The following is a 12,218-nucleotide window of genomic DNA, read 5'->3' as shown; positions in this document are numbered from 1 at the left end:
GTTTTGATCATTACTCTTTGCCCACCTGAGTAACATTATAGTATCCACCAATGAACTCATCTCATGGTCTGCCATGATGCATGATTAGTATAAAACATCCAATATGTTAGTTCAAAGAGGTCGATTAAAATGTTTATGTTTTTCTGTTATTTGAACTGTTTTTTAATATGAATATGAGACTGTAAAAAATGGCCAATTTGAAGTACAAAATGGTCTAAAAGTCCTGGCAACAGAGGCATGCATGAGAGAACAAAACATTGGCTTAGGAAAAATGGTAAGGGCATTGTGTTCAGCCTGTGCCTACCAGTTGATTTACTATATGCTCCCATACTTAAGGCTGAATTCCAGCATGTGCCTACCAGTTTATTTGTAGCTCATTCTGTGTTTAAAGGCATCACTGATATATAGTTTACTAGTTGATCATCCATCCAATCTAATCTAATATGTCTTTAGAGACATCTAATCTAGTCTCACTAATAAATTACAGTCTCATATTCTAATAAATTGTAAGCTGAATTTTTATACTGTTTTTCTGTCTATGGAAAACTTGGTTTCCATATATTAGCTGAATTTGATAGGCCTTAAATAGAGCTTGTGGATCTACTGTTTTTCTATTTTTTTTTATACTGTTTTGCTGTAAACTGTCTTGCTGGACCTTGTTTAATGCAAAATACGTTGTATGTGCTGCTGTTTTTCTGTTTTTGTTCTTTTTTTTGGATCTGTTTTGCAGTCATTTATTTATACGATTTTTCTGTTTTTGTTATACAGTTTTTCTGTAAACTGTTCTGTCTTGTTTAGCTATTATATTTTTCAATTGCAATCATTTTTGAATTGTATTGCCTTATTTATTGTGATGAATTTGGTTGTGTCTGACAACTTAATAATTGTAATTTTTAAAGGATGGACAATCTTTTGGAGGAGGACCCATTCTTCACCACTCTCTTACAAAGTGGAGGAGAAGGTCCTATTACCACTCTAACATTCACACCCCATTCTAATACTTTGGTCAGCCCAACTCCTCTTCACGGTGAAAAGAGGCCTCCAACAAAAACAGTTCAAAGAGGAGCTTATTTCACTGTTGAGGAGAATAATGTACTTGTCTCTGGTTGGCTCAACATTAGTATTGATGTCATTCGAGGAACTGATTAGAAATCAACTCAAATGTGGGAGCGGATTTCTGATTTTTATCACGAATATAAGAAACCACATAATGTGAACCATTCGGTTGGGTCATTGATCAATCATTGGTCCATGATCCAAAAATGCACAAATAAGTTTTGTGCATATTTAGCACAAGTTGAGTCATTGCACCCGAGTGGTGCGACCGAGCAAGATACGGTATGTACTATTTTCCTTTAATAATGTGGTCTATTTATGTAAGATTTATTCTTTGACAATATTTCTTAAACTTTTTTTCAGATTGAAAGAGCAAAGATATTGTACAAAGAGATGGAACGAGGGAACTTCACATTAGAGCATTCTTGGAATCTTTTGAGGCACCAACCCAAATGGCATCAACACATGAATACGCTGAATATGAGGAGAAAGTCACACGATAGACAGCCTTCCAATGAGCAGTTAAGTGAGGTTTTGGACGATGTTGTGGAGGAGAATGTTGAAAGGTCTGCTGGAAAAAAGGCTGAAAAGGAAAGTTTGAAGAAGCGGAAGGCACAAGAATCATCTGATGCTGAGTTCAACATGGCATTAGGAGCAATAACCGAGGATAGACGATTGTTCATGGCGGAGAGAAGAGAATGGCAGACGAAGGCTGATCGCGATAGAGGTGCACAACTGGATCTTGATAAAAGAAAGTTTGATGCTGAGATGATGAGCAATGATCTTTCTGGTATGAATGCCATGCAGCAAGCCTACTTCCGTAAAGTTCAGAAAAAAATTTGGGAAGAGTCAATGAGTGATTCAGATGGTATATTCGAATGACCTATGCATTTCCAGCTTCTAGTGGCTGTTTAGCCACAAGACTTCCTGAGGAAGCATGTGGCTGGGCAGCCACTATGAATGGATTTTATTCTATTTTTTTTTTGAATGGAAATCTTTGAAAAACTGAATGTTAGTTTAGTTTTTGGCACTGTTTGTGGATAGAAAATCTGTGAAGTACCCATCTTTTTGGAAGTGTTTGTGGAACTATTTGTATGTGATGCAACTTGTATTTGCTGGAAGTATTTGGTGAATGGAAGTTGTATTCTTAAACTTGTCTCTTGGATCTGTTTGTGGACATTAAAATGATAATGGTAGTTGTTTATGGTGTCATTTAGTTAGGCTGATTTTGTACGCTGTTATGTGGCTGTTTTTTTTTTTTTGTTTTGAGGCTGTATTTTTTATATGAGAGAAGCTGAATTTGTGTAGGTTTTATTAGTTCCAGATGTTGCAGCTGTATAGTTTAACTTAATAGTATAGTTTGTGTAGGTTTTATTAGCTCCAGATGTTGCAGCTATATAGTTTAACTTAATAGTATAGTTGTTGTAGGTTTTATTAGCTCCAGATGTTGCAGCTGTATAGTTTAACTTAATAGTATAGTTTGTGTAGGTTTTATTAGATCCATACGAGATGTATGGGTGATATTGTGTACCAGTTTAAGAAGTTGAATTTGTAGAGATGTGTAGAGATAAATCCAGCTTTTAAGAAGCTGGTTTTATACGAGATGTGTAGCTTTTAAGAAGTTGAATTTGTGTAGCTTTTAAGAAAATGTTGCAGCTGTATACGAGATTTAATTACCATATAATTATTTCTAATACTGTCTTCAATATAAATAAATATAAATATATCCATATAAGTTAATAAAAGGCACAATATATATTGCCTTCAATATAAATATATATATATCCAGAAAAAGTTAATAAAATGCACAATATATAATGCCTTCAATATAAATAAATAAATAAATATATATATATATATATATATATATATATATATATCCATATAAGTTAATAAAAGGCACAAGTGATACTGCCTTCAATTAAACAAACTAGTGATAGGTTCTCAACATTAAAATAATAAAAAGGAAGTCATAAAAAGAAGCTGAATTTTAATGAGCACTACAATACACCATAAGGATGTTGGCTATTCAAGAAATCCATATTATGCTCGGCCATGCATATTCCATAAGTGTTCGATAAGGTCAGCTTGGAGTTGAGAATGAGTGCCTCTATCTCTAATACGATGATGTTGGGCAATGAACTCCATGAATTCAGGTATATTATCGCGTGAAATTGGCTCGGATGGAGTATCATCATTGGCTTCATAATTGAATTAGTCAGCCCCGAGATATAGATGACGTTCATCTTCAACAATCATATTGTGCAAGATAATGCATGCGTACATAATATCGTTTAGAACTTCAGGATGGAAATACCTTGCAGGTTCATGCACAATTGCAAATCTAAATTGGAGTATTCCGAACGCACGTTCCACATCTTTCCTTGCAGACTCCTGGCAAGCAGTAAAATGTTTTTTCTTTTTCCCATGTGGAGCAGGAATTGTTTTTACTAATGTTGCCCACGAAAGATATATACCATCAGCAAGATAATATCCCATTGTGTACTCGTGACCATTGATAGTATAGTTGCATGGAGGAGCACGACTTTCGGCCAACGCAGCAAAAACAGAAGATCGATCAAGTACGTTAATGTCGTTATGAGACCCAGGTAAACCAAAAAAAGCATGCCATATCCAAAGATCATAAGAGGCAACAGCTTCCAAAATAATAGTTGGTTCATTTACGTGGTCAGAGTACATACATTTCCAAGCACTAGGACAATTCTTCCATTTCCAGTGCATGCAATCAATGCTACCCAACATTCCTGGAAATCCACGCATTTGTCCAACTTCTAGTAACCTTGCTATATCATTGCTGGTTAGAGACCTCAAGTACTCACCCCCAAAGATTGACACGATTGCCTTTACAAATTTCTTCATACTCAACCGTGCAGTACTTTCTCCAATTCTTACATACTCATCCATAAGATCTGCTGTTATCCCATATGCGAGCATCCTAATTGCCGTGGTCATCTTTTGAAGGGAAGACAATCCAAGCCTACCACTGGCGTCTCTCTTTTGGATAAAATAATCATCATGAGTCTGAACTGTAGAATGTATACGTAAAAAAAGATCACGATTCATTCGAAATCGCCTCCTAAAAACGTTTGGCGGATATATTGGCGGTTGAGCAAAGTAATCCTTCCAAAGGCGTTCATGACCTTTCAATGGATTGCGTCGGATGAACATACGAGGTTGAGAATTAGGACGATGTGAAGAAGATGCTCCGAGAGTTGCATGTTGTTGTCTATGTAGGGCCATTGCTTCTATCATAAGATCCTCATGATCGAAATAATCTTCATCTAACATATAAAGAGTATTGCTATAGGGATCCATAGGGACCTAAGAGAAAAAAATGCAAAGAATTGGAAGAAGAAATATTGATTTTTGATGAGTGGGAAGTAGTTCAAGAATGAATATATTTATAGGGTTTAATCCAAGACTATTAGCTACATCTAAAAAACTTGGCAAAGGAAGGACGGTTAGCTACATCTACAAGTTGGTTTGAAGAATTATGGATATGAATGTTGGGTATTGTGTATGGTGGAATGAATGTGTTTGACCAAGGATAGAATTGTAGATGTAAAGTTTAGGTAGAGAAGAAGGGTGGTTTGTAGTTAGTTTCAAACATAATATTTTATCTTGGATGAACAAATTGTATATGTGCTTGTTGTTCCTTAAATTATTATATATTTGATTGTTAGGTAGAAAAAGGATCGGCAAAATGTGTTTGTTGGTAATTAGGTTGAGAAAAAAAATTAATTGGAAATCAATAATTTAAATATCAAATTAAATTATTAATGTACATATAGTATGTTTAATTGCAAAATATGAAAAAAATTATTATTATTAAAAATATAATATTATATTATTATTTTAATGAATCTAATGGCTAATCCAATGTGGGATTATGGATAGGAAGATGTTAGAATTATGGAAAACTTGTACTTTTCATCAAAATTTGAAGATTGCTTTGATGAAGCCAATGTGAATGCTCTTAAGCTGGTCTGAATTACTTGCTAGCTTGGAAATGAGCTGCTGGGCCTCATTTGACTTTTTATAACTGGATTTTAACTCTTTAACCCAATTGAGAGTGGGAAAGTACGGTTCGGTTTGGTAACAAATTTTTTTTATCTCAAATTCAAAATTCTCATCTCATCATTACAACTTTTTCAAATCTCTATATAAAATATAATAAATAATTCAAATTTTTCTTAATTTTTTCAAATCTCAAAACAATAATAATATTATATATTTCATCTTAAATTTAAAATTTTCATCCCACTTACCAAGCAGAACCAGTCATAGCTAGCAAAGCCTCTTGTGACACTTCATCCACCATGTTTCTAGATAAGGCATGTGCCACTATATTTTCTTTTCTTTTCTTTTGTAAACAATAACAAAATCATGGCCAAAGAGTTTGTTCAACCATTTTTGTTAGGCCATTGTGCCCACTCTTTGCTCCAGTCAGAATTTAAAGGCCTGCTGGTCAGTTTTAATAGTGAAAGATCGACCCAATAAATACAACCACTACTTCTGAACTGCTATAACTAATGCCAATAATTGTTTTTCATATGTCAAGAGTAATAGGGCCCTCCTTTCAGTGCCTTGCATATATGTAATGGGCTGATTAAATTACATTAGAACAGCTCCCACACCTCTCCCACTCGCATCACACTCCACTGTAAAAGGCTAATAGAAATCTGGCAGCCTAAGTACTGGTGGCTGTGTCACAACCTTCTTGAGGTCCTGAAATGCTTTTTTGGCTTCCTCAATCTATACAAATGAATTTTTTCGTAGCAACTATGTAAGGGGTGTTGCAGTTGCACCATAATGCCTTATAAAAACTTTCAATAATAGCCCATTAAACCAAGGAAACCCCGTAATGACTTCACATTCTTTGATTTTTGCCACTCCAACATAGCAATCACCTTAGAAGAGTTAGCCTTAACCCTATCAGCAATAATTACATGTCCCAAATAATCAATTTCTGGTACACCAAACCTACACTTGGAAAGCTTTGCATATAACTTGTGAACTTGCAAAGTAGTCAACACCTTATTTATGTGAGTAAAGTGTTTTTCCCAACACTTGTTATAAATTAAGATGTTGTAAAAAGAGACAATTACAAACTCCCTCAAATATGGCCTAAAGACCTAATTCATAAGCCCTTGGAAGGTGGAAGTAGCATTGGTGACCTAAAGGCTGTTTGTGGTATATCGTCTAGAACCACTCGAATTTGGTGATAGCCGGATTTCAAATCCAACTTAGAAAATACTACAAATCCATATAATTCATCAAGCAATTCATCAATCATGGGAATGTGAAACTTATCTTTCACCGTTTCTTTGTTTAGGGCCTGTAACCCACACATAATCACCAACTACCATCCGCCTTTCAAACCAACATTACCGGGGATGAGAAAGGGCTAGATCTAGGTCAAATGACCCCTAACAGTAGCAATTCAGACACTATTTTCTCAATTTCAGTTTTTTTATAATAGGGGTAACGATAGGGGCGTGTTGAAATTGGTCATGTGCCCTTCTTTATGATAATTTTATGATCATGGGAGCAAGGGGGGTAACCCCTGTGGTGTTTCAAAAACCTGTTGAAAGGTTCTGAGTATGGTCTCAATTTCAGGGTGAGTACTTAGGGGTAATTCAGTTGGTTCCTTCTCCATTAGTTGCAACAATAATCCCTTCCCACAGTTAATAGATGTGAGTATAGATTTACTACTACCCTAAAATCTAAGTCCCTCAGTAGTTAAACCTTTCAAAATAATTTTTTTGCCAGTCTCACCAAACTCCGTAGTTAATCTCGAAAAGTCCCACATAATGGGGCCTAAGGTTTGTAACTAGCTCACCCCCAAAACTACATCACAACCCCCCAACTTCAGTAAATAGAAAAAGGGAGTAAAATGTGTACCTTGGAGTGTAAGGGCCACATTGCTACACTAACCCTCGCCATGTACCATGTCCCTATTGGAAATTTTCACTAAGATGGCTTGTCTCTTCCACTTTCAACCATGTTCTTTGTGCAATCCACAGTTCCATAAAATCATGTGTACTCCTTGTGTCTACCAACACTACCACTTGTTCTCCATATATGCTTCCAAGGATCCTCATAGTGTGAGAACATGGAGTTTCGACTATTGCATTGAGTGAGATTTCTAACTCAGTTTGCTCCAATACAGGTTGTTGTGTTTTATCTTTGTTCATTTCACCTCCACTTTTAACATTATCCCCAATTTCTTCAACCTCTTCCTATGTTTGTAAGTAGTATATTTTTGGGGTCTTACAATTATGTGCAAGATTCCACTTCTCACTGTCGTGATGGCAAAGACCTTTTCAACGCTTCTCATCCATTGTGGAAGATGATATCCTTCTGTTAGGAGGTAAATATTTTCCCCATTTACTAACACCTTCTGTCAACTAACTCCCAATATTAGAAATAGTTCCAAATGGGGAAAATCCCTTCTTTGGAATAGTTTTAAATAAGGATTTTCCCATGCTAGCTAAATACTCTGCTTGTATCTTAGCTAAACTAAAAGCAACTCCAAGATTAAGAGGGTTTAACATACAAACTGGTAAGTGAATTTCATCTTTCCACCCGCTAGGAAAACAATTAAGTTTGTGTTGATCTGACAAGCCCCTTAAGCAATTGGATAGTGCCTTAAACTAAGCCTTATAAGTTGATACATAGGATGTTTGTTTGAGTTGTGTGAGTGCTTCCATAGGCTCATCATAGGTTTTAGGGCCAAAACGCAACAATAGGGCTCTTACTAAGGTCTCCCAGCTTGTAAACTGGCTAGACTCCATGACATCTTGGTACCACACCAAGGCTTCACCCTCCATGTGATAGGAAGCCATTAACAAACAATGTGTAAGGGGAGTTTGGTGAAAATCAAAATATAATGTTGCTTTAAATATCCACCCTAATGGATTGTCATAAAAAAGTGAGGAAACTCTAAATGAACCCCCCTTGTAAACCCTCCCCTGTGAGGTAGTGGTTCCCCTTCTAAGCCCACTTGTATTTCTTTGTGAATATTGATATTTTGGTGTGCCATTAAGATTCTTATCATATCTGTAAGCTAATCTAACCTCTCATTGATATTGTGCATGCCTTCTTCATGGGAGTCTACTTGGCACTGGAGTGAGTCTTGTTGCTGCTTAAAGCGTGTGCCCTCTACCATCAGGCAAGGCTGGCTCAATGGTAAAACCATTTAGGCCATTGCCCAAGGCCCCCACCTTATGTTAGACCCTCAAAATTAGAAATGAGGTGTTTTTTAAAATAAATAAATAAATAAATAAAAACCATTTCATTAAATAAAATTTGAAATAACTTTTATATTTTTCAATGTGTGCAAAACCCCATAATACTAAACTTAATATTTAATACAATTAATCATTTATATTTTAAATAATTTTTTAAGATCTTGCTAAATTGAGGTATAAAATTTGCATTAAGGCCTCATTTTAAGATGTAGTATTCAATATAAATTAAAAAAAAAATTATTTAAATATTTTAAATAAAGTCTCATTTTATTGAAAATTTTTAAAATATTCTATATAATAATTTATATTTTATTGTATTATAATTACAAATAACTAACTTAAATTTCGCCTTAGACCTCAATTTGTATTAAACCACCCCTGCATCAGGATGTAGGTTCTAGATACCAAATGTTAGCTGCCCAATAGAAATATACTCTTTTGGTGTGAGATTTTGATTATAAGGAAGAAGAAATTGTAATGAACATCAAAATAAAAGTGTGGGAAATATTGTCATAATTTTCATTGAAAATAGACTGGGATTGTTCGAGGTAATTCAACCTCCATGAGAGTCCAAATTACAAGATTAAAAAACTAATCCTTATGCTCCCCTCTCTGTTTTTTCTTATTCACTCTGACATTGTAAATTCCCTAATAGATGATAGTAAGAAATAAACTAATAGCAAGAACAAACTCTTTCTATCACAAGATATAAACGCAACGTTTAATATTAATGAAACACAGCATTTTGACAAGACATTAAGTAAAATTAAAACGCATCGTTTAAGGCTCCTTAAGATGCATCTAGCCAGCTCGCCATGCACCGTTTCTTCCATCCCCTCAACGCACCGTTTTAAGTTATTGATCAACTAAACAAATCTTCACTTTAGTTCTCACTTCAGTTCACTCGACAGCTTTAGTTCTTCCAGCTAGGATTTCCCAATCTGTTCTTCCCTTCATTGCCAATAAACCTAACTAGGGGGACTTCAGTCCGGTCCAGTCCGGTCCGGTCTGATTCGGAGAGGTTTTGTGGACCGAACTGGACCTATTCAGTCCAAGGTTTTCCCACCCTGGATCGAACTGAACTCCCTAAGGACCGGTCCGATCGGTCTACTCTAGACTTTTTTTTCTTTATTTTATTTTATTTTTTTATATCCAAGGGCATTTTGTTTAATACTTATGTAATTATATTATGATATATTTAATATATATACATATAATATACTATTATATATATATTAGTCATACGCTAATACTATTAGTCTATTAGTATATAATAAATTAGTAATAGTTATTAACTTATTTACTATAACTAATAATACACATACATAATATACTAGTATTACTATATCTCTTTAAATCCCACATATTTATTAATACTCTATGACACTATGTAATACTATGTTAAATAATAGTAATACTCTTATTACTAATACTCTATGTAGTTATATTAAATACTATATAAATAATACTCTATGTAGTTATAGTGATTTAATACTAACATATTAAGTTAACTATACTAATACTATTAGAAATTTATACATATACTATAATTTATACTATAACTCTTATAATATGTTAATATATTAATATATACTAGTACTATATATTATAGTTATATATTAAAGAATATAATACTTATGTAATATTGTGATATATATAATTAATTTATAAAATTATTTATGTAAATAATATATATAATTTTTTTAAAAAAAATTTCATTTGGTCCGATCAAGGTGAAAAATTTCTAGACTGTGAACCGGACCGAATTCAATTTTTGGACTGGACCGGACCGGATCAATTCCGGTCCAAAAATAGCTGGTCCGTCGGTTTATTCGGTTAACCCTAACATCCGCTCGACTGTGCCAAATAATCAGACTGGGCCACTACTCGATCCATCAACATAGTAGGCTGGTATGACCTCATAAAGTGAAGATCGGATACGACCTCCATGGTTTGACACTATGTAAATCGAGATTGACTCATGTGTAGCTGCACAGATTGCTCCGATACAGAGTAGGTTGAAAGACATGGAGGATCGGCTCGAAGAGCTTCATGAGAATACTTATTTGCGACAAGGGACGTTGGAGATTAACCTTGTTGCCAGCCCCCGATCTTATTTTTCTTGTATTTTCCCTTAAATGTATTTTTGTAACTTTGATGAAAAAAAGGAAGAAAATATTTTACAATCCATGTTGATGATCGTGGACAATAAATGACTAATAACCGCCCACTCATAAAGTCCATTAACATAGGCGCGCAATAATGGAGATATCCAAAACCCGCTTTCTGGAGCATACGGCCCACGCCAACGACCAAATGGTAATTATAATCTAATTATCTCAAAGCTACAATTTATGAGAATCTAATAAAAAAAAGTGAGATTCCGCCAGAATTCAAGTATGGAAGAAGTACCCCATCTTCTAATTCCTTGCGAGCTTTTTCTATTTTGTTTTATAAAATATTTTATCGACTTAGTATATCTTCGTATATAAGTGAATAGTAATGAAATGATTTGAATTAAAATATTTTATTAGATTTTGATAAAGGAGAGAGAAAATTTTGAATAAAAATATTATAAAATTAAAAATTATTTAAATATAATTTTTGTTTGAAAATTTGAAAAAATAGTATTAATTTTTGCATTTTGTTTGGTAGTTTGAAACAATTAAATATTTGAAATTGAAAAATATTTGAGTAATATTTAAAAAAAATATATATATGAGAATATTTGATAACGGTTGTGTTGTCAAACAGACCCTTAGGCCTCATTAGTTACATTGGAGTGTTTAACAATTCGAAGTATGATTTGTATAGGAAGGATTAATCATTATAATCTTAGCAATCACAGCTAATATGACCTTTTGATTGCAAGCAACAGCTAATATAAATATTCTTACTTTGTGACGAAAATTATTTTGTTTTGGATGAAAAATTTTGTCCAATAAAGACATATGATCTTTTGTAATGTTACCATTGTTATTGGATTCTTGATTAGCCAAGAGGACCACCTTGGTATTAATCACGTCCAAGAAAATAAAACTTACAGCTCCATCGGCCTCCTAGGAACACGCAGACTATAAAATGACATTGATTGCAATAAAGAGAAGAGAAAGAATTCATCCATGCATTCATGTACATGCATGATTAATTGCAGGTTCATTGACTATAGCAATCAGCATAACTTATTCATTTTATTCTTGTAACATCCCATCTTTTGATAAATTCACCCTAACTTATGGTACAGAAGAAGCCATTCAATTGCATGGCAGGTACACAAACTAGGGAAACGATCACTTGCATGATCTTCAGCAGATTCATTAATTAGCCACCATGGAGGGATTTCGCTTGGGATAACCAACCTTGCCGGACGTGCTGCTAATGGCCGGCTGTTTCAGGTTGCAGCTCTGACTGCTATGACTACCACTCTCGCTTTCTTCTGCAATTGTTGCCAACCTTTGTCCGTAACTGGGCCGCCTCTGGATCTGAAGTAGAGCGGCTGGTGCCTCGGTAGCCTGCCAAGTACTTGTGCTCGCAGCCCTTGACATGTGCCTATAATGCCTCTCTCAACCGATGATCTCTAAATATTTGTTTCTATGTGATGAGCTTTGTGATTGTCTGCCGGATCGATGACACATTTATAGGGAATAAGCAGATCCCTTTAATTTCTACTTGATGACGATTAGCATCATTTCTCTTTTTAAGCAGAGAATCTACGCTACTTGTTTTATATTATTCCTCCGTTACTGCAGCCTGCAGATGCTTGGAATAGTTCGGTTTGCGACTTCAAAATTTTCATTTCAAACTCAAAATTCTCATCTCATCATTACAATTTTTCTAAATTTTCATATAAAATATAATAAATAATTCAATTTTTTATTAACTTTTTCA

The 12,218-nt window shown here is 34.4% G+C and overlaps 1 protein-coding gene across 1 annotated transcript; it reads right to left on the bottom strand.

Annotated features, from left to right (window-relative positions):
• Positions 1–3,270: 3,270 nt before the first annotated feature.
• Positions 3,271–11,875, bottom strand: LOC122294710. The gene is made up of 2 exons (XM_043103633.1): positions 11,690–11,875; positions 3,271–4,398 (listed from the first exon to the last, which is right to left on the bottom strand). The coding sequence occupies exons 1-2, from the start codon at positions 11,873–11,875 to the stop codon at positions 3,271–3,273; spliced, it is 1,314 nt and encodes a 437-aa protein (XP_042959567.1).
• Positions 11,876–12,218: the final 343 nt, after the last annotated feature.

The sequence above is a fragment of the Carya illinoinensis genome, chromosome 14 (genome assembly GCF_018687715.1).
Source record: "Carya illinoinensis cultivar Pawnee chromosome 14, C.illinoinensisPawnee_v1, whole genome shotgun sequence".
Classification (NCBI taxonomy): domain Eukaryota; kingdom Viridiplantae; phylum Streptophyta; class Magnoliopsida; order Fagales; family Juglandaceae; genus Carya; species Carya illinoinensis.
The sequence above is the reverse complement of the archived record's forward strand: the minus strand, read 5'-3'. Positions and strand labels throughout refer to the sequence as shown.